Source organism: Aulonocara sp. 'chitande type north' Nkhata Bay, linkage group LG14, assembly GCF_057382095.1.
Source record: "Aulonocara sp. 'chitande type north' Nkhata Bay isolate Kocher_YH1m ecotype deep benthic linkage group LG14, A_spYH_male_GT1.1, whole genome shotgun sequence".
NCBI lineage: Eukaryota > Metazoa > Chordata > Actinopteri > Cichliformes > Cichlidae > Aulonocara > Aulonocara sp. 'chitande type north' Nkhata Bay.
The window spans coordinates 27,962,931-27,990,796 of record NC_141357.1 but is presented as its reverse complement, the minus strand read 5'-3'; the positions used below and the strand labels follow the sequence as shown (position 1 = coordinate 27,990,796).

At 41.4% G+C, this 27,866-nt stretch overlaps 3 protein-coding genes and 1 long non-coding RNA gene across 6 annotated transcripts; 2 read left to right on the top strand and 2 right to left on the bottom strand.

The window, feature by feature from the left end:
* dixdc1a (DIX domain containing 1a) lies at nucleotides 1–11,847 on the top strand. 2 transcript variants are annotated; one of them, XM_086261886.1, is made up of 16 exons: nucleotides 1–256; nucleotides 370–548; nucleotides 4,115–4,272; nucleotides 4,370–4,515; nucleotides 7,954–8,043; nucleotides 8,296–8,349; nucleotides 8,450–8,500; nucleotides 8,765–8,869; nucleotides 8,991–9,044; nucleotides 9,141–9,230; nucleotides 9,874–9,951; nucleotides 10,067–10,228; nucleotides 10,361–10,427; nucleotides 10,616–10,724; nucleotides 10,902–11,010; nucleotides 11,268–11,847. In XM_086261886.1, exons 2-16 carry the CDS (start codon nucleotides 526–528, stop codon nucleotides 11,349–11,351), a joined length of 1,380 nt encoding a protein of 459 aa, XP_086118012.1. In that variant the 5' UTR covers nucleotides 1–256; nucleotides 370–525; the 3' UTR covers nucleotides 11,352–11,847. The 2 variants fall into 2 exon arrangements, with proteins under 2 accessions (XP_086118012.1, XP_086118011.1); XM_086261885.1 differs by having other exon boundaries at nucleotides 2–256; nucleotides 9,138–9,230.
* On the bottom strand, nucleotides 11,709–15,471 carry pih1d2 (PIH1 domain containing 2). The gene is made up of 5 exons (XM_086261888.1): nucleotides 15,053–15,471; nucleotides 13,319–13,445; nucleotides 13,005–13,244; nucleotides 12,597–12,868; nucleotides 11,709–12,451 (listed from the first exon to the last, which is right to left on the bottom strand). Exons 1-5 carry the CDS (start codon nucleotides 15,233–15,235, stop codon nucleotides 12,317–12,319), a joined length of 957 nt encoding a protein of 318 aa, XP_086118014.1. The 5' UTR covers nucleotides 15,236–15,471; the 3' UTR covers nucleotides 11,709–12,316.
* LOC147314818 (uncharacterized) lies at nucleotides 15,027–27,866 on the top strand. Of its 2 annotated transcripts, none has more exons than XR_015124708.1 (3): nucleotides 15,027–15,241; nucleotides 19,287–19,431; nucleotides 27,829–27,866. It is a non-coding gene; the product is annotated as an uncharacterized LOC147314818 (long non-coding RNA). The 2 variants fall into 2 exon arrangements; XR_015124707.1 differs by lacking the exon at nucleotides 27,829–27,866 and adding an exon at nucleotides 20,750–21,234.
* tmprss5 (transmembrane serine protease 5) lies at nucleotides 15,567–26,118 on the bottom strand. The gene is made up of 13 exons (XM_086261887.1): nucleotides 25,962–26,118; nucleotides 24,735–24,873; nucleotides 24,314–24,394; nucleotides 22,400–22,513; nucleotides 21,890–22,025; nucleotides 21,557–21,670; nucleotides 21,406–21,449; nucleotides 21,079–21,241; nucleotides 20,770–20,954; nucleotides 19,782–19,880; nucleotides 19,507–19,649; nucleotides 19,271–19,423; nucleotides 15,567–15,763 (listed from the first exon to the last, which is right to left on the bottom strand). Exons 1-13 carry the CDS (start codon nucleotides 25,962–25,964, stop codon nucleotides 15,755–15,757), a joined length of 1,383 nt encoding a protein of 460 aa, XP_086118013.1. The 5' UTR covers nucleotides 25,965–26,118; the 3' UTR covers nucleotides 15,567–15,754.

Genomic DNA, 27,866 nt, shown 5'->3' with positions numbered 1-27,866 from the left:
AAAAGAGGGGAAGGAGAGGGAGGGAGGGGACAGGAGAATGAATGCAAAAAGGGTGAAAAAGATGCACAAGAGCTGCATCAGTTCTTGTCCGTAAGGAACAAAAAACATTGTGTTCGTGAATGGGAGCTGGTGAGCTCCACCACAAGGCGAGTGCAATGAGAAACCAGGCAGATTTCAGTCACTGGTGCTGCTGAGCTCCAATCCTCTCTCTGTCTGTCTCTCCCTATCTCTCCCTGCCAGCAACGACTGAGCCTTGGTATGATTTAGGGGAAGGGTTTGGAGGCTTTTGATTAGGATTTTGAGCTTTATGTTTTAGGAATATGCTGTTGGAGAGGATTTAAACGTGCTGTTATTTCTGATTGAACACAGTGTGCGACGTGGAGACTCCTCTGCTTGCGGCTTTCAGGGCTGTTCCCCTCCCTGCTGCCTCTGGCTGTGTTTGGGCTATGGTCCTGACTGAGACGCAGGGCATCACCCAGATGTGGGGCGCGGACTGTATGGGAGGTTAAGCCTGTAAACACCAGCATGGGAGCCAAACAGATGAAATGGTAAGTGCTATTTTAATATGAACAGTACGGCAATTCAGGCTATTGCTATTGTTGACAATGCAGGGATGCATCAGTGGCAGATATATATATATATATATGTATATGTAAGTCTACAATCACAACACTATAAAACAGATTTATCACTTCAACCGCATGTGAATCTCAGTCTTAGTCATGGAATTGCGTTTCATCCGAACAGCTTGATCTTGAAAGCCAAGCTGTGCAGGTTATTGTTCGGTGTTTACAGTGCAGTAGGTGTGGGTGTGTCCCTGTGTGTGTCTGTGTGAGCCGAGCTGCTATTGCCTAGCAACCTCTCTCTAACAGCTATTTCTGTGTATGCCGTGCCACGATTCAGATATAAGTTTAAATTGATTAGACTGATTTACATTATTCTTTACTTTAATCTGATAACTTTATCTTCTTTTTCACTTTGCACCATGTTTACAATGACCTGCTTTATTTAACTGGTCCTTTAAGGTCAGTGCTGAACACATCAGTCAAAAAGATTGATGATGACACAAACTGTCACTGATATGTTATAAAAGATGAATAAGCTGCACTTTACTGTTGTAGAAAAATGAGGTGAAAGTAGTTTGGATTATTTAATACACTGTCATCTATAATTTAGTAGTTCCCAAAACGGGTGTTTGGACTTGACCGCTGAACCACAGCATTTGAGGGTTTTTTAAAAGTGGTGAACGTGAAAAAAAGAAAGAAGATACAACAGCTTTTTTTCATCTGATAATTTTTGTGAAAGGTTTGGTTTTACAAGTTTTCTTTCTTTTAAAAAACTCAAAGAAACATATAGAGAAAATCTTTCTTTGATGGCTCGACTAAGTACTTGCACTGCCTAAAATCTATTAAAATGCTATCAACTAAATCTACTAATCCACGAAAGCTAATATGACAAGCAACAGTCGGATAAATATTGAGAAATAATAAGTTTTAGCAGTTTGTAGCAGCTATGAATACAAAGTAGCCAAAAAAAGTATAAATACTAAAGCAAAGTATCTAAAAATTGGAGTAAATGGAGGCCCACTCAGGCCACCACCACTGATCAAATTATGTTAATCTATTGCACAGAAGCTCATCTTTTGCAAATCCCAATGCTTAATCTTTGCTAAACCCATATGTTCCAAATCTATCGGATTGTACGTGTTCTCTTGTAGCGAGAGATCAGCAAAGAGCATTTACAATAAATGTGTTATTGAACTACTCTTAGAGACAATGATAGAGTGTTATTATCTGCAGTGACTAGATTAGTAGGAGGTGCTTCTTTGATCCCTTTTTGAAAAACACTTAAGGATAATTACAGCAGCTTCTGATAAGAGGCTTAGTTCATGTTTTTATGTGACCTACAGTAGTGCAGAGACTCTTTCCGGGAAGTTGGAAAGACGAAACTAATCATAACTTTCTCAGTATGGTTTGATATATAAAAAGAATAATACATTAAACCATGTTTAACCATTTTAGCATCCCAGTGGTGCTCTATTGAATTGAGATCCAACATTCCTCTAACCAATATATTTCCACCAGTCTGAACCATTTATACAAAGCGGGTTGGATCCATGCTTCCATGTTATTTATACCAAAGAGACCCTACCCATCTGAATGTCGGATGGGTAAGGAGAAATCTAGCAGAAGCAGAAATCGAGACTCATCAGACCATAAAACATTTTTTCAATCTTCTGTTGTCTAATTTTGGTAACCCTATGCAAAAAGCAGCCTCAGATTCCTGTTCTAACCTGAAAGAAGTGGCATTTAGTGTGGTGTTCTGCTTCAAGGTTTCACAAGTTGAGCATTCAAAGATGCTCTTCTGCATACTTTGGTTGTAACAGGAGTTACTGTTGCTTTCCTATCAGCTAAATTTCTGTGCTCGTTCTGTGTAAGTGCTTCTTATCTAACATTCTCACACATTTATACTCAGATGGATGCACTGTAGACCAATTTGGGGTTAGGACCTTGCCCAAGGATATTTGGCCTGCAGACTGGAGCATTAGTAGGCGACCTGCTCTACCTCCTGAGCTACAGACACCCCTATCAGCTTGAAACAGTCTGTCCATTCTCCTCTGACCTCTGGCAGAGGAGATGTCCAACAGGGCATTTTTGCCCAGAGAACTGCTGCTCACCTGATATTTGCACTTTTTTGGACCATTCTCTATAAACCCTAGAAATGTGTGGGAAAATCCCAGTTGATTGTCAGTTTCTGAGACAGTCAGACCCGCACATTTGGCACTAACAAACCACTTAAATCATCTTTTTTCTCACCTTCCTAATGCTCCTTATACAAGGCAGGACCTTGTATACATGCCTAATTTACTGAGCTGCTGCCATGTGGTTGGTTGATTATACATTTATATTATCAAGCAGCTGAACATGTATACCTAATAAAGCAGCTGTGGAATGTATGCCCTTATACATTTGGATTGTAACAACTCTGCTATTCACTGATTTCCAATCGAGCACAATCATCAAGACAAAATTTACATGTCTGGTGCATTTGTTCATGACTCTTTACCTGCAAGACATTTCTCTCAGCCCCATCATATGCAAATATTAGCATGCTAACTTGGATGCTGTAATGGTGAAATGCTTCACTAAGTCTGCTTAACATTAGATTCTTTGAGGTGTGTTTCTGATTCGATCAGTGGCTGATAAGCAGACGTTAACTATGATTAATCAAAGGAATATGTCCTTTAATCCTCAGAGAGTACTTTGCTGTGCTATTAGCTAGTGCTAACTATTACATAAGAAGAAAATCTTACCACCATACATATGAAGCAAATTCAGCAGGACATTCTTTGCTTTCTTTCCTTCATTCTCAGCTAGTTAGCCTGGGGAGCAGGGTGATGAGTAGTGATGCTTTTCTATGGCATGCTTGCACAGCGTTTAGATCTGTTCATGCAGTCGCAGGCTTGTCTTCACATGCAGACTCGGAGGGAAAAACACAGGGAAACTACCCTGTTAGGGACTGTGCATAATGCTATAGGTCACAGGTCATAGTAGCTGTATCCAATGTCCACAAACACAGGAGAGTGAAGATGACAGCTGGTCTGAACCTCAGGCTGCTGGAGATGCTCTCAAAAACACTATATTCATGAAACTGCAAGGAAACAAGCTGTTCAGAAACCATGCCAGCACTATGTTATGAAATTATGGCCGAAGGGGGAGCAAAATATGTAAAGAATTTCCTGTTAGAAAATGACAGGCTTGCAGGCATTCCTGCTCCTGCTGTGTATTTTTTGAATGAGTTGAAAATCTGTTCATTCAGTCTTTTCTTCTTTTTTTCCCCCTTTTGTAATAGTTCTGTTATCTACAAAATAATCTGTGAACCCGTGATGCAGACAATGCTGTTTGAAATATCATGCATCATGTTGGCATTATGAGTTCAAAAATGGATTTAGTTAAAATATCTATCCCAAACGGGATTAATTTACATTATTGTGCTCCTCTGGGAATTTTTAAAATTTCAAATCGCCATTTTATGTAGTTAGGTTTCTTTATTGCTGCTCATTTGGCAGCATACAAGCACATTCATTCCTGCCTGTGCCCACCATCTGTTTCAGTCTCAGCTCAGCCAGCCCAGCTCACTCCTCCAAAGAGGAGTATGTTATCACCCAGCTCACTGACACCCCTAAAGAAGAAACAGTCCATGATCACCCTGAGAACCAGGGGGAACCTCAGGATGACAAATCTGAGCTGACAGAAAAGAAATCTGTCACAGGTTGGTTGGCTGCACATCAACTCTTGTAGAGCCAGATATGATGCAGTGAAAAAAAAGGTGCCTTGCCTCATTTCCCCTGTCCCTCTGCCACTTTTAGAGGAGGTGGCTCTCTGTGGATTGTGTCCTTCCCTGGGGCACGATGGGCAGGAGGAAGAGAAGTCCTGGGAGGAGCAGCTGGATGCACACCAGGAGCAGCTGGAAAAGGAGATGCAAGAAGCGAGAAGGATGGTGTTCCGGTTACAGGTAATGCACTTCAAAACAAACTGCTGCTCTGGGCCAAGGGATATAAGCGACAGGGTCGCTGCCCTATTTGCAACAAATCCACAGAGTAAGGAGCAAGTAGTAAAAAAATAGATTCTGAGAAAGAAGGATGAAAGTTTGGTCAGGGCATGTAAATGTTTTCAGCTCAGTTTTTATCAGCAGGTAAACCCACCATACCTCTGTTTGCTGACTTTATTGTTTCTCTGTTTTGAGTCACTGAAACATTTTAAAAAGGAGGCTATTTATTATCTGTCCTTACAATAAAATCAGGGCACTGGGTTGTTAAATTAGAGCCATAGTGAAAAACAAAAATCACCATGTAGTTGGTCCTAATGCAACTAAACAGTCTGAAGAAACCTTAAAAATTGTTAGCATCCAGTGCTAGCTTAAAGTTTTTAAAAATGTTTGCATGTCTACAGCCGCTTTCTATGTAATCTTGTCTTATCAGATGCTCACAAGTAGTTAGATAATTAACTGACAAGCAGCTCCATGGTTAAGTGATGCCTGTTCTGTTGTTATTTTGTGACAAACTGAGCAGAAAAAAGACTGGGAGTTGATTTAGAGCTTTTCACTGGAACTCTCAATGTGGGGTCCAAAAGATTAGCTAATAAAAGTGAAGGAGTCCATCATTAGGTTGTAAAACATGCAAAAACCAAATAAAACTATCAAAGAGATGACTAAATTCTAGCAGTGGCCAAACCAACAATCTGGTACATTCTTAAAATAAAAAGAAGGGATGCACATGGACTGCAGCACCAAACACTGAAGCAGCGGCTGAAGGTGGCTGCAGAAAGGGCCTGCAGGGCACCTCAAGGGATGAAACAAAGCACTTGGTGGTGTGCATGGGTTCTAAATTTCAGGGAGCCACTGACCGCAAACATTTTCTGTAATTTTTAAAATCAATGTGTATATTTAATACTATGTTAGTTTGTATAAAAATGGCTAACAAAAAAGGAATACTTTTGTTAAACCCCATGCATTAAAGCTGAAAGTCTGCACTTTAATCACACCTTGGTTGTTTTCGAATCCAAAGCTAACTGTAGCTCAGTATGGGGTAGCTGGTTTGCTTTCACAAGGCACAGCAGATTGTGCATTTGAAATCGGGCTTCTGAAGGAGTTCAAAAGATCCAAACTCTTGTATTATTATGTGCACTGAAGAACTGAAGCAAGAATCTAATCTGAAAAGAAAACACTGTTATTTTCTGCAGCACATCAACATCATTTACTCACTAGATCCCCACAGATTCCTACTAAAGTATCGATGACAAAGGACTGCTAAAGAAAGGTCATCATATCAACGTTTTATAATCTGCTTACACTCTGTTCATGAGGGAGTTCACATTGTAAACCAAGCGCAAGTAATGAAGACTGTATAACTGAAATCTCATCAGAGGATTGGAAATAAATACATGCCTCAATTTAGTTAATTATAGACATGTATTCTGGCATATTTAGTTAATTTGCAATTATACAGCACTTTCCAAGTTAAATTGCTAAATAAAATTGTACCAGAGTGTCACTAGCAGTCAGTAAGATTACAAGATTTTGGGAAGACTTAGAAATGACAAAAGAAATGACAAGATCCAAATGCTACATGCTAAAAATGGAAATATATTTTTAAATGAAGTAATTAAAAAGAAACCCAAACAGATAGACCAGATGTAACACACTAAGCATGATAAAGCCATCCACTAGAAAGAATAATATGTGTTTTGACAGATAAACAGACAAAGATGAATTTTTTTTTTACCTGATTTATACTTTGAGTCCATTCTGTTACTTCCGTTTATCCAATCGGGGTCGTAGAAGGGTCGGAGCCTATCCCAGTAGTCACAGGGTGAATAGCAGAGTGCACTGTGGATAAGTCACTGATCTATTATAATTTATATGAAATGATTAAAATTATGTTGCATGAAAAAATGTGAAAGGGGGCGCTTTTATAAGAAAATCATAAAATGAGACTTGTTAGGCTTATAATACATATAAAATATAAACTCACTTGCCACTTTATTAGGCATTAATACCTGGTAGTACTGGTTTTTAGATTCAGAACTGTCTTAATTCTTCATGGCACACATTCAACAAGGTGCTGGAAACATTCCTCAGAGATTTTGGTCCATATTGATGTGATACCATAACACAGTTGCTGCAGATTTGTCAATTGCACATACACAATTTAAATCTGGTCCACCGCATCACAAAGGTGCTTTATTGGAGTGAGATTTGGTGACTGTGGAGGTCATCTGAGTACAGTGAATACACTGTTATGTTCAAGAAACCAGTTTGGGATGATTTGAGCTCTGTGACGAGGCGCGTTATACAGCTGGGTGCAGCCATCAAAAATATCCCTCACACCAATACACCACCATCAGACATTGAGATCTTCTATTGTCTAATATTGGTGCTTCTGTGAATGATGAATTGATCTGCTTCAAGGTTCAACACACTGAGCATTTATAAATGCTCTTCTGCATACTTTTGTTGTAATACTAGCCTGACAGGCAACAACAACCATGCCACTTTCAAAGTCAATAAAAGGACCTTTCTCTTCCAATTCTGATGCTTGATTTGAATTTCAGAAGGTTGTGAAAAGCATTGAGTCTTTGCCATGTTACAACATACCTTCCATGTGCAAGATCCTTACAGTATAATGGGTCTTATTCAGACATCAATGCATTCAATTCAATTCAATTTCATTTATATAGCGCCAAATCACAACAGCAGTCGCCTCAAGGAGCGTTACATTGTAAGATAAAGACCCTACAATAATACAAAGAAAACAGAGAAAACCCAGCATGAGATAACCCCCTATAAGCAAGCCCTTTGGCAATAGTGGAAAGCAAAAACTCCTTTTCAACTGGAAGAAACCTCTGTCAAAATCAGTCTCAGGGCAGGGCAGACTGCTGCAAGCGTTTGGGGGTGAGGTAAGGGAAACAGAACAAAGACACGGTGTGGAAGAGAGCCACAGATTATTAGGATAATTAAGAATAAAAATATGAAAGACAAAGCTAATCCTACTAAATTTGCTAATCTTTGCCAGCTTCATTAATTTGTGCAAATAAATAAGTTTGGCACATGGTATTTAATTGGTATGTTTGGGGTCATTTATAGTATTCAGCTACAAATATCGGTGCAGCGACAGCACGTCCACATACTGTTCACAAATTAAAAATAGATGTTTTGGTGACTTTTACAGTAATAGCCTTTATGTTTTCAGTTTTAGAGTCTCTATATTACATTACAGTCTGTATATTTACACAGACTTGTCAGTGTAATTTCAATTTGATTTGGTTCAGTTCACTGACTTTATTAGCAAAAACGGAGGCATTTACAACCACAGAAACCTGGTTTCTCTATCATGCGTCGCAACTATCATTGCTTGCAAGTTTTCTTCAGATTTGTATGTGTTTTGGTTTTTAGGCTCTGCTGCTCCATGGCTCCCTCCCTGAGGAAGACCAGGATGGATCCGTGAGCTTTGGAGATAACCGGGCTAACACCGAGCAGCAGCTGGTACAGTGCCCTCTCTCTGCTAACTTGAGAAAACAAACAACAGTTGCTCGCCACCGAGCTTGAAGTGTCCGTGTCAGCCCTTCTGTTCTGATGATGTTTGTAGCCATTACTCGTCTCACGAGTGGCCACTATAGAGCACAAATGAATCTCTCTGATCTGCCAGCGCACTGTCATGGAGGCCCAATGCCTCCTCATACGTTCTGACATTTTTCTATTCTCTAATTACCCCGCTCGTACCCTCTCCCTTTGAAGGTTCTCATCCGCAGTCGTCTGGACCAAAGCATGGAGGAAGCCCTTGATCTCAAGGTACAGTAAGTAAATGTAATTAGGTTTAACATAGATGAGCTGTCTTAGGGGCAGAGTCCTTTTCTCTAATGTTTTTGTTGTTCCTTTGTGTGGCTCTTAGAGGGAACTTCTGAGGCACAAACAGGAGACACGTCACATTCAGGCCATCAAGGTAAACCTCTTACTCTAGTTTTGGGATTTATATGTGAAGTAAAATGGATTAAAGGATTATATTTAACCTTTTTGACTATTGCGCCCTCCCAAACTGATGATTCTGTAAGTTTTATCACATACATTATACATTTATCATTTCTTTACAAAGATCAAAAGAAGTTTAGAGCTGGGTGGATCCTGTCGATGAGGCAGGTGGATGCAGTTCATCAGTATTCAGGTCTTTTCTGGACAATTCTTTGATCTCCCTCTTGCTTCTCATTAGGATGCTCTGCAGCAGCGCTTGGCAGTGCAGGAGGATGCTGTGCTGCAGCTAAAGCAGGAACTACTGAGGTGCAACATGGCCAAAGATCAGCTGGAGGGGGAAAATGTGAGACAAGTGATGATTTCCCTTTGACACGATGAAATATTCGACCTCTTTGACTCGTGGCTGCAGGTTTAAGTGAGAGAACTATAGCACTCATATATCACCTTGATATAACTGTTTGCAGGCAGAGCTCAAACGCAAGCTGAGTGAAAGGAACAAATTACTTAGCGAATATGAGGTATTGTCTTTTATTATATACACGTCAGTGCGTTCTTTTAGCCATAGAGATGCAAATAAAGCCTCGTGCCATCCATCTCTCTTGTCACAATAGCAGCAGCTCGGGAGGAAGGACAGAATACTGCAGCAGCAGCAGCAAAAGCTTGATGAAGCTCAGCACAAGGCACATGAAGTCAGCCTGGGACGGGTATGCAGCATGACAGGTTTCACATATACGTGCTAAATAACATATGTTTGAATGCAGGACTCATATATAACACCAACGTTTGTTTGTTTTTTTTATCGCGCATCGGTCTGTGATTACATTGTACTTGCCGCAAGATAGCCCATATATTTCTTCTTACGAGAAACATTACTCAATAAGACCAAAAACTATAAATATATTAAGGCACCATGATGCTTGAAGAAAACATTACATTTCCCACTACACCTCAGCGGTGTGGTCTTTATAAATTGTTACTCAGATCAGAGTAAATGGTGCATTTGTTGGAGACTATTTTCAGTGGCAGATTAATACATATTTCTTGCACCGGTGAGTATCCCTTGCAGCAGGATGCTGTATGTGAAATCGACTCAAAATAGATTCCTGTGCACGGTGTTCATCATGATAGGAAAAAAACATGTCACCCACTACGTTGTGATGTTTTTTTTATAGTTTTTGGACAAAAGTGAAGCTCTTATTTAGATGAATAAGCTTTCTGGCTGTTTTTTTAGCTACACAGGCCGTGTTTGCTCTTTGTATTGCAGTTTGAGCACATTTTGTAAATATTATCACACTTTTCATTCAGAACACTTTTCACCTTGGTCTATACTGTCTCTGTCTCTGATAGGCGTTCAGGAGCGAGGGCAGCGGGTACAGTAACTCAGTCGCTTCGACATCTCCTCCAGTGTTCCAGCACAGCGCACCAGTATGCACTCTTTAATTTTCTCATTAACCAATAATGTCTGTAAATGTCCACAGTTCAAAATGATTTCGAATTTTTTTCCAATTCTTTTTAAGTATCAGAGGACTGTTTTTCACAGGGTGAAGAGCTGCAGGTCGTCAGGGAAGCACTTCGCAGTTTGAGGGACAGTTTTTCCGGCCATGACCCCCAACATCACACCCTGGACACTCTGGAGCAGGGCGTGGCCACTCTCATGGACAGACTGCACTCTCTGGACACCCAGCGAAGACAGGACAGAGGGGTACACACTCTCGCTCTCACAACTCAAAGAGGAAATTTTAAAATGTAGTAGCTCGTCTGTCACTTGCCAAATGATGACTCAGCAACTGATAACATCCGACTGTTTGCTATGAGTAATTGGTTCTTCTTCTAGGAGGAATTCAAATCGCCAGGACGCAGAGCCAACTCGACAGACCGTGACTCCTGGCCGCCGAGCTCGAGTGAGACAAACAAAATGCTCGTTTTTGTTTAGGATTTGTCATCCCCCGCAACATCTCTACTGGCTGTTAAATCAAATTGTGCCATTCAATTACACTGTGCTGCAAAGAGAGGGCATGACTGAGTGTGAGGCTAGAACCCTTTCAGACTTTGGTTGTGGAAAAACAATGTTTGCTGGGTTTTTTTCCAGAAATGGCGCACTCACACAGCAGCCCAGGACTGGATACTGCCGTCTCCACTAAAGTGCTCTACTTCACAGATCGCTCGCTCACTCCATTTCTGATTAACATCCCAAAAAGGTGAGTATATAAACACTTTATGGTGGCTTGATACAGTGCTGTGTGTTGCTTCACTGGAGCGTTCTTTATTTTTTAAGCAAATTGTTAGTTGGGTTTTGGTTGACCATAGCCGCATATGGATGCCTGGGCTGGTTTATCCAAAGCATAACGTTTGTGTGGATATATGTGTGCTTCCAGGCTGGGAGAGGTGACACTGCGAGACTTCAAGGCAGCTGTAGACAGACAAGGCAGTTTCAGATACCACTTCAAGGCCCTTGACCCAGAGTTTGGCACAGTGAAAGAGGAGGTAGGCGTGGGAGTAAATTACAGCCCCTATTTCTCTTCACATTGGGCTTCAGCTGGCAAATATAAAACGGCAGTTATAGAGTAAGATATGCTAATAATAGCTGTGCCTACTGTGCACTTCAAAACACCATGGGGAGACTTATTTCCATCCCAAAGAATTGGATAACCTCAAGTATTCATTTTTACTTTCTATCCAAACCTTTTATAGTATAGATATGGGTCTCTCAGATATGTAAACACTGGATGCTGGCTTTTCAGGTGTTTCAGGATGGAGCCGTTGTCCCTGGCTGGGAGGGGAAGATTGTTGCGTGGGTTGAGGAGGATCACGGGGAGCGGAGATAGCGCCAAAAAACTAGAGATCGTCACTACAAACCTCAGCTGTTCCCACTGGACCAGGAAGCTACTGAAAATACTTCTGATGCCATAAGAAAGAATAGTGTTACGACACAAAACTGGGACCAATGGAGCTAACACCATTAAGGTACAAAACAAAACCATGTTTTAAAAGCGAATGTTTCATATGAAGAATCTAAACATTTGGATACAATGTTTTTTTCGTTTACGGACCGCATGTCGCACATTGTTTGCAGCTCATAAATAAGTTTGTGGGACTACCACGTAATGGTCAGTAAAGTCATACTTGAATAATAAAATAATGTTAGCTTTATATGAAAAAACAAGCTACGCTGTGCTTTAAAACGCTGTAATCAGTGCATAGTATGCAAACCTCAAAAAAAGAAAGAAGTGTTTACTGACATTTTCCACGTGTTCCAGATTGCCAAACACTGATGTTGTTGTTCTGCATCAATTTTGATGTTTTAATAAACATAAATTATTGCATGGTTCGTTTTGTTGTCAATTATTCCCCCCTGCATACGGTAATGACACCAGCTCGTAGCCATTAAACACCTCCACTCACGCGCCCACACATTAATAAACAAAATCCACAGATTGTCATTAAAGTCAATTAATTTTTTGGGGGGGTGGGGGGGGTTAGAATTAAATTTGCTGCTGAGCCTCAGCCCACACAGCACAAAGGGACACTGTTACATATTTGTTTCACAAACATGTTGCTCTTGGAAATGGATCAATTTACACGCAAGCTGTTTATTGTTAGTTAACTTGAATTCTGAGGCAGAATACGAGTCCCTCCACAGCACAATGCGCTCTCAGTGCTTTTTTCCCTTTTTTTTAATTTGTACATTGCACAACAGGAGTTTTGTTGTTTTTGTTTGAGGCATTTTCAATGCCAGTGTTTAGCTAGCTTAACAAACACTGCACATTTGTTTCTTAATTAAGGAAAATGATCACAAGACATTCACTTTCAATGTAAGTCTTCGTTTCTTCTTATTAAAGATGGCAGACGCGGTGTCTTCGTTTACAGTTTTTGGGAAGTCCACAAGCAAATAGTAAAGATCCTCCACCTCCAGTAAGACGTCATCCTGCAGAGAAAAATACATCCAGTGTGCTACTAAGGCTCGCTACAGGTCGATTATGTATTTCTTATGACATCCAGCTACACACTGACACACACTGGATTCTAAAGTGCTTCGTTATAACTGTTCAAGGGAGTGTGTAACCACTAACCTTGGACATGCTCAGCTGGCATTCTGACATGGAACAAACCATTGGCAGCTCCACCGTCAGTTCCACGCTGTCAGGAACTCCTGCTGCATCGGTCTTCACCTCGAGTCGATACTCTGGCTTCTGAGGCTCTACAGAAGCGGCTGAGATGACATGGATCAAATCCTTCTTTATTTTCTCTGCAGGCCTAAAGATAATTTGAGGAGCAGAGTCCTCTTGGTTTTCTGATCGTAGGGAGGAGATGTGCTGCAGGAGGGCAGCTGGTGTCTGACCGGCTGTAAAAAAAAAAAAAAGGACTATGGATTATCAGGAAAATTGTTTTAGGAGGTGAAAGGAGAGTGGGTAAAGAGCATGGGTTCAACATAAAGTGCTTATCAAAGCTTGTCAGGGTTGACAGTCTTATTGCATTACCTGTGTTGGGTTGTTTGGGGGCACTGGACAACTTCTGAAATCCAAGCCGGCAGTGCAACTCATCTGGGCTACTATTTGGGCTACTGTTGACAACTCTGTACTGCTGTGATAACGTCATCCCAAGCTGCTTCTGGGCAAAGCTCAGGGCCAGCATATAGACCTGGTTAATCTCTGCTTTGTTCTCCCTACTTTCCTGCAGCAACACAGGATTTAATGCCACATCCAGCACAGTATACCAGCCTGTAAAGGAAAAAGTATGACTTTCTTGCTTGTGTCATGTAATACAAATGGCAGGTCTGCAGCTTGACACACACCTTGATCTTCATTTGTGCCTGTTTCCAGTTTTCCAGTGTACACTGGTAAAGGCCTGCTGGGATCCTGAGGCGCAGGCACACGTTTCCAGCCGCATATGTTGATGTACAGCAGGCCTTTCTTTGGTTTCTGTCACAGAAACACAGTGCTGTCAAAAGGATCTGTCAAAACAAATTCAATTTCAAAGTTCTAAGTGGATAAAAGTCTAGCATCTTTGCAGAGTGAAGAAAAAGCCTGTGTTTCTCGTGCAGCCTGTGTATTTTAGGATATATAAAGCAAGCACAGCTTACAGCTCCTCAGCAGAAATATTTTTAGGTTATTACTTTACTCTTGGTTGGATAAAAACAAGAAATTTGATGACAAAGCTTTCACAGCTTGTAATGGACTACACTAATTAATAGGACTAGAAGTTATAATCCCTATCAGTATAACACAGACCTGAGTGGGTTGGAGAAGTCCTCTAGATGGGGTGTTTGCTGCTGACCATGTGGGTATGTATCTGTCAGTGCGACACATCATCAGCTTTGTACCCCAGCTTCATAGTGCATTTCCGTAATTTCTCACAAGATTCCCTCAGCCAAAGCAGACCCACCACAGGGTGATCAGACCTGGGTGTATTTCACATGGCACCCACCAGTAATTTGGCAGGCCACACGGTCTCCTTCTGCTTCAGCCAGCCCCTGTGACTACTTTCTTTTGACAAGAGTGGCAAGCTTTTTGATTAACTTGTACTAGGCTTCCCTTCCTAATGCCTACTTCCTTCGTCAGTCTTACTGTGGAGCTGGCTGCAAAGCCCCTACAGGCCACTTACACTGAATGGACTTCCACTTTCCAGCCTTGGTCCTCTTCCTCAGCTTGCTCATGCTTTTTTCTTGTCATATGCCTTATTGATTGCATCCTCCCAAGGGACGATCAGTTCTACAGTGAAGACAGACTGGCAGGAACTGGACCAGAGAACCAGAGCTGGGTCCAGGTTGATTTCAAGTGTAAAGGTATTTCAGAAAGACGGGGTTGACATGCTATTTCTCACCTTCCCAGATGAAGGTTGTTTGTTGCAGAAAGGTGGCTTTAACTTCTAATGAGCTGCAGTTAGTCTATACTCTCCTGACTAATAGCTACCGACAAGTTAGTTGGTTATGTCACCAAGTATATCCTCCATGTGTTAGACTGCTTTTGCAGCCCACCAGGATGTGTTTGAGGGTTGCAAACAAGTAACAGACTGCTGGAGTGAGCAGTACATCATATGTGGGCTGTTTTGTTTTCATATTCCATAGCTCACTACATTTGATTGTTCTTCCTTTTTATTCCTTCCCGCATCATTCAGCGGCCTTGCTGAAGTTAGGGGACTGCTGTTGCACATCTAGTTGATTCCTGGCAGTCCCCCTCCTCCATCAGATGCCTGCATTACTTGGGTGAGCCTTTTGCAGAGTAGGTGCTGTTCCCAATCCAAATTCTCCTGTAATGTAATTTCTTGTACCAATGACAGGACCTGGGACACTGAATCTTTTTTTTTTTTGATGATGGGTACTGAGCTGTATCCTACCTACCTACATTTTCTGATATGACAGTTAACTTTCCCTAATTTATGTTTGAATTTAGAGTATTAATTTATGATTGGAGGAATAAAGGTGGGCTTCCTTTCTAGCTGAACCAAAGAATGTGATGAGCAACACCTGTATGGACCACAGTATGGACTGGGGCCTACACAGGAAGGAGCCTTCACGAATGAAACTCACCAGTATTTCAGTGCAGAGGCAGGAGTCCAGCTCGGGCGGCGCTCTGAATTCAGCTCCTTCCTTTATCTGTTTCTCTATAAGCGTACGGTAGGCTGCAGGGTCATTTTCAGAGAGATCATCCAGCATGGACCACAGTTTGCTCATCTGCTGCAAAACATCCTCTGTACTGCCAGTGGAGGACATGTTAAGGTAACTGTCGTACTTTTATTACCTAGCTAACTCTAGCTAGTTGGCAGAAAAAGTTTGTGCGTCAGAAAACCAGCCGGTCAGCAGTGTTATAGAGGAGCATGTGTTATAGAAACACCTTAAATAGCCGACAAATATGGAGCAGTATCACACAAATATTAATTAAAAAAAAAAAACCCTCAACTAATTACGTTCTGTAGCTCATTAGTTGTAATCGCTAACACTAGTTAGGCCAATGTTGTCAGTTGCCATAGAAACATAACACTGTTGCCACCAGGCGGTGAGATGCGGAACTGCGGCTCAGAAACCACACATGACAATAAGAAGCATAATTTATTTTCAATACATGAAAAACATAACGTAAAAATGCATGTTGATGTTTTCAGTCTGTCTTTATGTGTACATTATATAACTGACATGTAAAATAAAAAGTATCATGTATAACTGTAGTTTTCTAACGTTTCCACCAGTTTCATCAGAAGCTTCCTTCTTTTTGTTGTATTTCATGAGCCCTCCTCAGTAATTCTGCAAAAAAAAAGGAAAGAATTAATATTAGAAATCACTGTTCTGTTTTACAGTTTCCATCTCAATCCGGCTGAAAATACAAAAAGAAAGAAATTCAAATAGCGGCATGGATGAATCTAATTAGCGCTTTCTGCAGTGTAGTGATATAAGAATTTATTGTAACATTTTAGATAAGTAAAAGTATTATCCCTGTAAAAAAAAGAAAAAATTCCATGATATGTAAATATCCTCAGTTCAAAGAGCTGTTACTAGCAGGGTACTTCTACAAAAACAAATGACCTATTTCACAGGCTTGCTTTGATGCATTTCTTTCTACATAATGTTTTAAAACTGGCAAAAGTGGAGCTAACTTTTTAATATATAATATATTAGGGGTGCAACAATACACAAAATTCACGGTTCGGTTTGATACTTTGGTGTCACGGTTTGATATTTTTTCGATACAAAAAAATGTTCATGCCTTTTTAATTTGTCATTTATTAAATTTTCACGGCACATTCCGCCCCACATCTCTGTGCGTTCATCATTTGTTTGAAGCCAGCTCACCTCCTGCAACTACTTTTCCGAGAATACGTGCTTCTTTTGCGGTTCGAACTCCTTCTGACATTTCTTTGGAGGTGGAGGAACATCACAGTAATTGCTTAAAGGAGCTTGCTTCTTCGACATCTTTAAGAGTTCTAAACAAATGTCTGTCCTCCTCCTGAAAATCTTATGTATGCAAACGCGTTGCAACTTCTTATCTTGTGCCCGTTTTTTATTTTGACAGCGAATACGCACCTGCGGACCACTTATGTGCAGCCCTGGTTATTTTGCTTGTCATATTGCAGCCACAGAAATTCTTTTGTCCATGAAACCATAAAGCTGCACTTTCTTTTTGCCTTATAGTCTGATTTATCATAACTTTTCCGTTTTGTGGTAAGCTTTTCTTTGGCTGTCACTTCTTCACCCTGACCTGTCTTATTTGGCTCAGCAGAACTAAAATATTGTGGCGAGCTCAGACAAGGAGGAGACGGAGGTATCGTTTGGTCTTGCTTCCCGTGAGCTAGCCAGGGAGCACAGCCGTTTATTGACATCTGCAGAAGAACACTGCCGCTAGCTAACTGCTCAGCGCGGCAACAGCACAGCAACAACAACAACACACAGGGCGCCCTCTGACCCCGGAAGGACACACCGTCGCAGCGAGAGGGCGTCACCCGTCACTATGGCAACATAAACAAAACATAACTGTACAAACAGAACCCCGAACAGCCCTGACCAGATACTTAGCCCCCACCTAAGGGGTCAGTCGTCCCCGACGACCCCATTACCCCACACAAAGTCCTGCAAATGTCCAGGTGCCTTCTTATGGCGCACCGGCCGGTCACGACCGGCGGGGGAAAAGTCACTCGGGTCAGAACATGGGGTGCCACCATCATCCCACTTCTGACACCAATGTGGCGAGCTCAGACAAGGAGGAGACGGAGGTATCGTTTGGTCTTGCTTCCCGTGAGCTAGCCAGGGAGCACAGCCGTTTATTGACATCTGCAGAAGAACACTGCCGCTAGCTAACTGCTCAGCGCGGCAACAGCACAGCAACAACAACAACAACACACAGGGCGCCCTCTGACCCCGGAAGGACACACCGTCGCAGCGAGAGGGCGTCACCCGTCACTATGGCAACATAAACAAAACATAACTGTACAAACAGAACCCCGAACAGCCCTGACCAGCTACTTAGCCCCCACCCAAGGGGTCAGTCGTCCCCGACAACCCCATTACCCCACACAAAGTCCTGCAAATGTCCAGGTGCCTTCTTTTGGCGCACCGGCCGGTCACGACCGGCGGGGGTAAAGTCACTCGGGTCAGAACATGGGGTGCCACTATCATCCCACTTCTGACACCAATGTGGCGAGCTCAGACAAGGAGGAGACGGAGGTATCGTTTGGTCTTGCTTCCCGTGAGCTAGCCAGGGAGCACAGCCGTTTATTGACATCTGCAGAAGAACACTGCCGCTAGCTAACTGCTCAGCGCGGCAACAGCACAGCAACAACAACAACACACAGGGCGCCCTCTGACCCCGGAAGGACACACCGTCGCAGCGAGAGGGCGTCACCCGTCACTATGGCAACATAAACAAAACATAACTGTACAAACAGAACCCCGAACAGCCATGACCCACTACAATATATATCCTGCTGCTTTTACACACGCACTCACATAACGCTCAGCGATTCTCTGCGCGATCAACCTCTCACATGTTTAAGCTTGCTGCTGGAGATTTCACTTGTCATGTTTGCATAGTAAGCTAACGATTGATAAGACAATGTCAGAGGAATTGGTGCACAAATTATCATCACTCACCAATCAGTGCTGTCGCTCTCTATACACAGTTTGCGCAATTGCAAAGTGAAAGCAAAAAACAAGCGCAAATTCAAATGCGATTTCAATATGTCACATATTGGCAGTGGCTCACCGATGCCAATGACATAATTACCCAGCTACATTTCCGAAAGAATGCAAAAGCATTGACATATTTTTACTTCCTATGATAGCCCGACGGGCAGGGCAGATAGATTTTGGTAGCACGACTGGAAAAATCGCTAGCCCCAGGACATTAGGCAGGCGATTTTGCGAGCCCTGTATCTTATTGAGGAATCACTCATCTTTGGAAAAGAGTTTATTACAGAGAAATGGCTCTTTCCAAAATAAAAGCTATACTATACGCTTCTTCTGGGCTATATTCTCAGCAGCATATTAAACATATCAGGTCCCCATAAGGAGAATCATGTGCTAACGGCTGTCTAAATGACTCGGGTAAAGTTTGTAGCATGCGTGCTTGTTGTTTTTGTCTGCTTCCACTTGTCTTTGCACTAGGATGATGTCGGTGTAAATGTGCAGTCATATTTGTTGTGTTCCCACTAGTGCTGCCAGCGTAAATCTCGTTGAAATGACATTAACGCCACAACACGGCAAATCTCCATTAACGAGCTACTGGCCCACATGGGGCTGGACGGCCAACAACAGCGCTAACACACTAGCTCCCACCCATGTAATTGAACATTGCGTGGTACATCCAACATACTGTTTTACTTTAGTCCATGACTTGCTTACCTTCAGGGTCATACGTCACATCTGGCCAGATCTGAATGAGGGTGGGGGAGGTTCAAATTGCCATGTTGCAAGGAGAGCTTAACTTCTGTCTCGCTAGCTTGCCCTGCGCTCAGTGAATCTGCGTTCGACTACTCCGCCTAGGCTGCACTGTCGAGCGCAGATCCACTGAGCGCTCAACACAGACAGCATCGTCAGAAGGAAAGTTGATAAAATAAATCAAAGCACTGTATCGAACACACACACACACACACACACACACACACACATATATATATATATATATATATATATATATATATATATATATATATATATTCTTTTGAGATCAATAAAGAAGTATCGAATGATACTAAACCTCTGTGCTGTCCTGTAAATAGTTAGTTATTCTCCACTGTAGAATTTAAAAATGCTGTTTACCTCTATCATCTCGTAGATCCAGCCCAAGAATTTGGCCACTTTGGTGTAAACTCCAGGATGATTGGGCTCAGCACAGCCTGTTCCCCAGCTGACGACTCCCACCAGCCTCCATACACTGTCATCCTGGCAAACCAGAGGGCCCCCACTGTCCCCCTGGAGAGGTAGACCCAAACACTGTTCACTGCATCTACTCATAAAAGAGAAGCTAAATCTAGTGGTCAAAACAAGCCTCTGACCTGACATGCGTCCACTTTTCCTTCTGTGTAGCCGGCACATAGCATCCGTGCTGTGATCTCTCCATTGTACATGCAGGAGCTGTTGCATTTCTTTGTGCTTATTATTGGGACTGGAGCCTCTTTCAGGGTGTCGGGTGAATGAACTACGGGTGAAAGTTTCAATTTAGGACTGCTCCACTAATACACTTGGCTCACTCTGTCACCATCTGAGTATGGATTAGATTTGTAGCAGAGATGCATTTGTTTAAGAGCAGAGCAGTGTAGTAACATCTTACCCCCGTCGGGTTGTGTGTATCCCCATCCAGAAATCCAGCATTGTGTTCCTCCTGGAAGGTCATAGTCGTACTGAGGCAGGCAGATGGGCCTGATTGTGTCTAGTCAAAAGGAGGAATTTTGCCTCTTAATACATTTAAATAGTTACAAGAGACATTAAGTTGTACTGCGAATATGGTTGGATTCATAAGTCATGTTAAGGAGTGTTATAAAACCACCCTTCACTGAGACGTGTTTTACCACGTTTAGACTTCAGTGTTTATCACAAGAAAGCTGTTTTCTCTTTAGTCTCTACGCTCATATCAAATCACAGCTGAAAAACAAGGAAGCTTTTATGATAGAGAAGCCAACTGTGGTCCTGTATACAACATAAAGAAAGTTGTCTCCCACTGAGATCAGAGCAAACAAAAAGGTAGCAGCCATACAAACTCACAGAATAACTTAAATATAACCGAATCTACATAAAATGCATCGTGTACAAAAATAGCCCTGCGTCTCTCTCATTGGATTCTATATGATGGCCTGATTTTTTTGTTTTTGTTTGTTTTTTTACACTGTACAGTATTTGCATATTTATGTATTCTGTCCTTTGGAAGCTACATCTGTAATTCGGTTCATTTTTATTTATGTCAATTCAAAACAAGTCATTTCAAGGCTCCTTATGTTGTAAGGTAAAGAAGAAACAAAATGACAAAGACAGACCTAAAGATCCCTCAGGATGTCTCAAAACATCTGGAGGCAGTGCTTTAATTGTTGCTGAGACCATAAGCTTATGTCTGAACAGCTGATTCTGTGAGATGTTAAAGATATTGGGATGCTTTTCATTTGAAGTGTATATCACTAGCAATACCACTTATATTGTTTATGATAAATTGTTATTAGCATATAAAAAGGTAAACTGAAGCCAAAGTACTTTTTTTTTTTTTTGTGTGTGTGTGTGTGGTTTTTTTTTGTTTGTTTTTTTTTAAAGAGTGCTGCGATGAGACTGACCTGAGAAATTGAACGGGGTCCGCAGCTTCATCAGTGCTATGTCGCTGTCGTGGGTCCTGTGGTTGTAGTTCTTGTTGTAGATGATCTTCTCCACCGCGTATCCTGCATGCTGAGCTGTTTTAGCAGAGCTGCGAGTCACAATGCCAGCATAGACCACCCAGCTGGATATCTGAGGTAGCCTGTAGCTGACATTTGGGAAAAGAAAAGAGAGTAAATCCTGATACTGCTACAGCTGTTAATGACTGATTTTTATCCTTCATCGTGGCTCCAACCTCTGACCTTTAGTACTTGTCAGGTCAGCAGTCTTACTTGTGTACACAGTGGGCAGCTGTGACTACCCATTGACTGGTGATGATGGAGCCTCCGCAGGTGTGACGGTTGCTGTAGTAAAGGCTGACCTGCCAGGGCCACCTGCCCAGCGTGGCCTCCACGCCCCCGATTATCCTGGGTAGCTTTGCTCGTGTGCCACACTCTAGAGATCCATTCATCAAAATGAAACGGAATTGGGTTGGTCAGAAAGAGCAGCAGCAGACGCCATCATTCATCCTGCTCCCATATAAAGCTTTTGTACAAAAACACTACTGGCCTTTGTGCGAGGCGCAAACTCAAATTAAAAGTTAAGTTTAATTTGCTCACCAAAACACTGCAAAGCGATAACCTTCCCTGTGATACAACTCCTCCTAAATGAAAATAAATTGGGTAACTAATGATGCATAATTAATGTATTAGCGGACGCAATTTTCCCTGCACCATTATGAGTGTGATGTCCTCTGACAGATTGCCTTACCTGAACTGCCACATATTTTCCAGGCTGCTCTTTTGTTCTGAGGTAATTTGTATGAAGCCGTCAGTGTAGTTTGGCCCGATATCAGTAAGGTTCACTCCTTTATGCTTGGTCAGTCTGGTAAGGGAACATTTGAAAAATGGGTGGGAGTGAGTATTGCGATAATTTAGTCTCATGAGGTGTGAAGCAAGATTGTAAATGAGGTATTAATAGATCATAAATAAGGCGAGCCTTCAACCTAAAATTAAACCAAGTTAGAGAATGGGCTCTCAGCTTTTTTAAATGGTGCTATAAAGAAGCAGCATGTGATCCTCGCAGACTGCGGAAAAGCATCACCTCAGATAACCCAGCTGTCTGCAGACCAGTGTTCCCAGCGAAGAGTTCCACCTCTCATAGCACACTGGAAGCCAGGTGGGCAGCTTCCCCAGCTGGATCTCCAGGAGGGAGTTCTCGGGACTGATTCTGTAAAACACTGAACCTGATTGATTGAAAATCCCTCCAGAGACAAGCTCTCAGTCAACATTTATGATCAAGCCCCTTCTATGAGTGGGAAATGATTAGGGAAAACACAAGTATCTATGCTAATGTAGTCAGTAGAAACAGATTATTATGTGTGATGTTTTCATGTCGGTCAATGGGCATCTCTCAGGAGTGAAGAGAAGACAACAAGTAGCAGCTGCTGAATTTTAATTTTTGTTTCTATTCAATTAAGAAACACTTCAGAGGTGACCCATGACCTGATATAATGAAGCACATACAATAAGCTAAGCAGCCACACATTAACGTGCTGCATTATAATTCATAAAACAGTGAAAGAAACGCTACCACGAGGGAGTACACACAGACCTTTCCGCGAGTCAGATACGGAAATATCCTCCGTCACATTGCAGAAGGATGTCTCCTTTGTGTCCCCGAGCCCCACTGGACTTTGGGAGGACGATGGCCTCAGCAAAAGTTTGACTAAAAGTGGATTAAAAGAGATAATCTTTTAATCAGGCTGCAAAATGGGCAGCAAAACATTGTTGATTTTTCCTAATATTACCAGATTATCTGAATGAGAACCCAAAACAGACCAGCGTCTGGGACAGCATTAAAATGTCATTAAATATTGTTCATTTCTATCTGCAAATCCAGCTAATTAGAAAACAGCTAATTTTAAAAAAATGATTCATTTTTTCAAAATGCATTTTCTCTATCTTAACTTGAATGTTGTCGCATGTTTCCATCAAATTTGAGAGACTTCAATGCAGTGAATAAAAAATCTAAATTGGGGCAGCTGAGCCCAACATTGCCCTGATTTTTAGCTGGTGATTATAGTAAGGCTCCAAAAACACAAACCATTTAATGAATTATCAATTTTTCATGTTGTCCATTAAAATTGTTTGACATTTTAAAAAAAGTATCAGTTTACTTACACCAGAAGTCTGAATCAGGGAAATATCATTTCAATGCAATGATTTGCCAAACAATAAAAATGTGTGTTTAACTACTAGCTATACAAAGACATATGAAAAGTTTATTATTTCTTAAAACATATTCTCACTTGATTTTAAAAGTTCTGATGAGAGCAACAAAACCCTGGAAAGGTTGTGTAAGACTAGATGAGAAAAAAAAACTTGAGAGGAAGATCTCACAGCTGATTAGTTTAATGAGTAACATGATTGGGGATAAAAGAGCATTCCAGAGAGGCTGACTCTTTCAGAAGAAGAGAGACGGGTTCACAACTCTGTGGGCAAATAGTTCAACAACTTCAGTGTAATGATTCTCAGTCTAAAACTGCAAAGGACTTAAGGAATGAGGTATCTACTGCACATAATATCATTAAAAGATTCAGAGAAGCTAAATAAATGTATGGAAAAGGGTTAAACAAAAACAATCTTGAGTTGCTTGAACTGCATTAAAAGCGGGTTAAAATAAAAATCAGTGAATGGACTCAGTAACACTCGGGTATCTGCAAGTACAAGCTAAAAGATGAAGAAATGCCTCACGATTCTCTGGGCCCGAGCTCATTTGAGATGGACTGAGGCAAATTCTGTGGAAAACTCTTTTGTAGTCTGACTAATTAAAAATCTGAGATTGTTTCTAAAAACCATTTTCCTCTGAGCTAAGGAGGAGAGGGACCAATGCACATCAATGCACAGCTAAAATGCCAGCATCTGTAATGGTATGGGGATCCATTAGTGGACATGACGTGCGTGAAAGGCACCGTTATTGCTGCATGCAGAGAAGAGGTTTTAGAGTAGCATATGCTGTCATGCAGCATAACAATGCAACAATGTGGTTTTCAGGTCAGATTTATGGGTGTTTCAGCAAGACAATGCCAACCCACATTGTACACATATTATAACCTCATGGTTCTGTGATATGAGTGCAGACATGTCAGCCAATTAAATCACTTAGGAAAAGCATTTAGGTACCGGGACTAAAGCTATTGGTCTCCTTGGTGTTGTTAACACAAAAAAAAAATGATGCAGCCTTCTGAAACATGCTGGCACGTACTAATTTAAACTGCAGCATTCCAACTAATGATGTCTCCGGGAAGTTTTCAAAACTTTGACAAGCAGCTCCTGCTGTATATGTATCAAGAAAATAATTGAACCTTTTAAATGCTAATATTCAATAAGCTCTGTCTAAATTTACATTGACCTTAAGATTCACAGGCGTTTAAGTATCTCAAACTGGGCCGTTTGCGCATTCATTTCCACTTCCTGTTTCTTACTGAGCTCATTTAGAGATTCTTTCACAGACACAATGACTCACCTAGAAACCAGACACCTACAACCAATCCTCCGAGAAGTCCGACTGCGCACACCGCTGCCAGCAGCCTCACCAGCCTGTGAGCTAAAGCAACAGTTAATACTGGAGTTAATGCTTGTTGAGCTCCGATGGGAGCCGAGAGAAACTGTTAAATGTCAGCCCTTAGATATTGCACACAGATGCACAGCACAGAGACAGTTAGATTTATTAAACACTAAATCTACAGGCTAGGCTTTCACAAGAAAGCGCTGCTGTACATCTTGGCACTGCATTGCAGATGTTGTGCAACAGTACAAAGTCTCATTATTCCATTTAAAGCAACGTGTTAGTGTTGTTGTTTTTTTCTTTTTTGCACAAATGGAGCAAGATTGTTATTGAAGTCTGATGTCTGATGCCCATCGGGCGGTGCACTGCTGGAGCTTACCTTGAGTAGTAGACTGAAATCCTTTTAACCAGCCTTGCACTCCTTTGGCCCCTGCAACTCCCGCTGTTTTCTCAGAGTGAAAGGGATGACTGACAGCCACTGGGTTTTCAATCACTGATAATGTGTCTCCATCAAGACTCTGCAAGAACCCCAGTGGACATGTCAGACCTCAACTTCCATTCTATTCTTGTTTCATAAAGTTTTGCTAAGTTTGCTTACTCAGGACAAAAACTGTGTTCTGACCATTCGCTCATCAGCAAGAGTCTGCCTGTCACGCTCTGTCAGGTTTAATTAAGAGGACAGGTGTTTTTTTTTTAACACCGACCGGTCCAGATGTATGGAGTCAGATTTGTACAGGTGTGTGTCACCTTTCTTCCTGGGTGATTAAAGTATAATGAGCTCGTTCAAGTTATTTTTCTATGCATTGGACTACACTTAATAATATGAGGCTGTGTTTTCTGTTTGTATTTTAGGAGATTTTCTTTTATTACTTTGATGTCTGAGCATCTGTTTGTGATTGTGGAAGTAGCATCTGCTTCTAAAAGTAACATATTGAGAGCACTGCAGTAATTATAATAAAGCTCTCCATAAATGTGAGATGCAGACTTGGAATTATACAATTACAGCACGCAGTCAGTCTAAATAAATCCCATACCATCTGCTGTCATGTAACACTGTGGTGTTTGACGCAAGCTAAACATGTGATTTTGGATATGTAGTTTTTGTAGTCCAGGACTGGGGGCGGTTTCAGAAATATAGATTTAGGTAAACCTGTGCTGTGCAAAGAAGCGTTGTCTATTTTAAGCATGACTGTGGCACAGTGAATTCTGGTTAAATTAAAACTTTTATCGAGCAACGATCAGCTCCGTTTACCCCCGGCAGAAAATGTTTGGATCAAACAGACGTTTTACCACTGATGCCCCTGATTGATACCGTTGGGCTTATGTTTACCTGGGGCTAAGGTGTCATTTCAGTTAGACTAATCTATGAGTAAACAAGACTGGTTTCAGAAAGTATCTTTGTGAGAAATTTCACACGGCATTAGGTCAACAGACACATTATTTCGAAAGAGAGGAAGCATTAGAAGGGGACAAACTGCTGTTTGAGTAGTTTGAAGAGAAGGGTCTAGGTGTAAGGAGGAGGTAACAGTTATGTTGTTGTCAGGCATGCATACATTAGACGTACGTTAGGAAAGGTGTAGTGAATGTCGAGTTCCCCTTTTCTTACCATGTTTTCCTTGCATACGGTCCTGAAGAAGAGTCAGCAGTGTCCGTGCTCATCTGTAGGCCTGCGCTCGTGGTGCAAAGGTCTGTCCCGCTCGCAGTCGATGCACCATTTGCCATTTAACAGAATGCAACTCTGGATTTTCCCTTCACAAAGAGACAATGAGGTCAGCAGCGGTGGCACAGAATGAAGCTGTTGTTTGTCCGGGGGAGGTGGGGGTCGTGGGGCCTGTGGAAGCAAGCTGAAACGGGCCTTTGTAGGAGGGGAGCATCTCCAGCGAGATGCGAGGTAACACTTTTCACCTGTGCCAAAAGATTGTCTATTTTCACCCGAGACACGTTATTACCTGGCAGTTTGTAGATTCTGAGAAAAGGTCATTATTGGAGATTGTTGAAAAGTCTCACATCACGTCAATCCGCATGATTTGAAATCCAAAGCTATCATCTCAGCACTCAAGAACAAAATGAAGTCTGTTCTGTCTGCCTGCTGACAGATTAGACTTTCTCTTCTCTCTTCACTTTTTAACTGACACGCCGTCAATTTTTTTTCCTTGTTTTTCTGTATTTTGAACATCTTCTTTGTGTTATTAGGTGATTATAAGTGACCCCAATGACTCGTTTATTCCAAAAATAGATGAAATAATTAACAGCGGAGATGAAGAAGATGTGAACTGTTTGAAGAGGGTGATAAAATATCTCGAACTCTCTCGGAGAGGAGCTCAGAGTCCGCCATTAATTCATTTCCTGAAGAGACATTAAATTCCTATTCCGAGGATACGGTGAATTAGACTTGTGTAGCTAAAAGAGCATTTGATACAGGATTACTTATTTCTGTCATATTGATGGTATGGGATTAGAGTCCAGGTGAAGCGAACGACTGCCAGGAAGAAAATTCCTCCTCGTCTGACTGTCAGGGCCAAATCCAAAAGATGACCCACATCTACTCGGCTCATCTAACAGGTGTCATATGGAATTATTTGGAAATCAAACACAGAGAAATGAGCATAGCGGCAGCACCGTAAATTGCATGTAATGGAACCGCGGCTGAAATTCATATTGGTAGGGCTGTGAGGTTAATAATATTTGATGATATTAGCGTTGAGCTGAATTGTTCTATTGCAGACTCAAACAAGAGCGAGGAGAGCGTAGCTGCTGTTTGGTCATTTTCACAGGGATTTCATGTCTCCCTCTTCTGGTGAAATTTGTTTTCTCAGACAGCCGAGTAAACAGTGATTTATATAGCTGCCATTCACTTGTGAGAAACTGTTTGCGAAGATGAATGAAGCCATTTTCAGTCAGGGATATGCACCTGCATTTGTTTATGTGTTTTGTTTTCTTGCATGCATCCTCCTTTTTGTTTTTTTTTTTGCTTCTTCTGGTGCTACAATATGCAGTCTATGAATTAGCTACAGTACGAAAATGGCTTCTGCTTTCATATTTTGCAGAAATTTTCCACGTGTTTTATGGTTTTCTTTATACTGTCTTCTAACCTAATATAACAATATAACATATCATTTAATAGAAGTTTTCCATTGTTCTGTTTTTCCATGTTTGAAAGTAATAGACACATAGAGTTTATTTAATCCCAAAGTGGGGAAATTCACTTGTTACAGGAGCTCAAGGGATGGGAAGAAAAGTGAATTAGAGCGATACTGGAAAAATAAAAATAGAAAGAAAAAAATAGATAAATAAGTAAGAAAGATGAGTGTACAAAAAAGCCAGAATACTATGCTGTGTGCATATGGTTACTATATACACCCAGGTAATTATTGTTATTAGTATTATTTGTATATGTACATAAGGTGCAGTGGGAGTGATAATGATACACATGTATTTTAGCTAGTATTTATTCTGTGTGGATATTTTTAAAGTCTGGCTGCTGTCGGGATGAAGGACCTGCGATAGCGCT

Excerpts from the sequence above, each read along its gene's own strand:
- dixdc1a (XM_086261885.1), top strand. The coding sequence starts at position 526 with ATGGGAGCCAAACAGATGAAATG. Across the intron at positions 9,231-9,873 it reads ATGAAGTCAGCCTGGGACGG|GCGTTCAGGAGCGAGGGCAG; the intron begins GTATGCAGCATG and ends TGTCTCTGATAG. Across the intron at positions 10,725-10,901 it reads CTGATTAACATCCCAAAAAG|GCTGGGAGAGGTGACACTGC; the intron begins GTGAGTATATAA and ends GTGTGCTTCCAG.
- tmprss5 (XM_086261887.1), bottom strand. Across the intron at positions 22,514-24,313 it reads TGTAGGTGTCTGGTTTCTAG|TCAAACTTTTGCTGAGGCCA; the intron begins GTGAGTCATTGT and ends ATCCACTTTTAG. Across the intron at positions 19,424-19,506 it reads GAAAAGTGGACGCATGTCAG|GGGGACAGTGGGGGCCCTCT; the intron begins GTCAGAGGCTTG and ends CTACCTCTCCAG.
- pih1d2 (XM_086261888.1), bottom strand. The coding sequence starts at position 15,235 with ATGTCCTCCACTGGCAGTACAGAGGATGTTTTGCAGCAGATGAGCAAA. Across the intron at positions 13,245-13,318 it reads AGGCACAAATGAAGATCAAG|GCTGGTATACTGTGCTGGAT; the intron begins GTGTGTGTCAAG and ends TTTCCTTTACAG. Across the intron at positions 12,869-13,004 it reads CCCCAAACAACCCAACACAG|CCGGTCAGACACCAGCTGCC; the intron begins GTAATGCAATAA and ends TTTTTTTTACAG.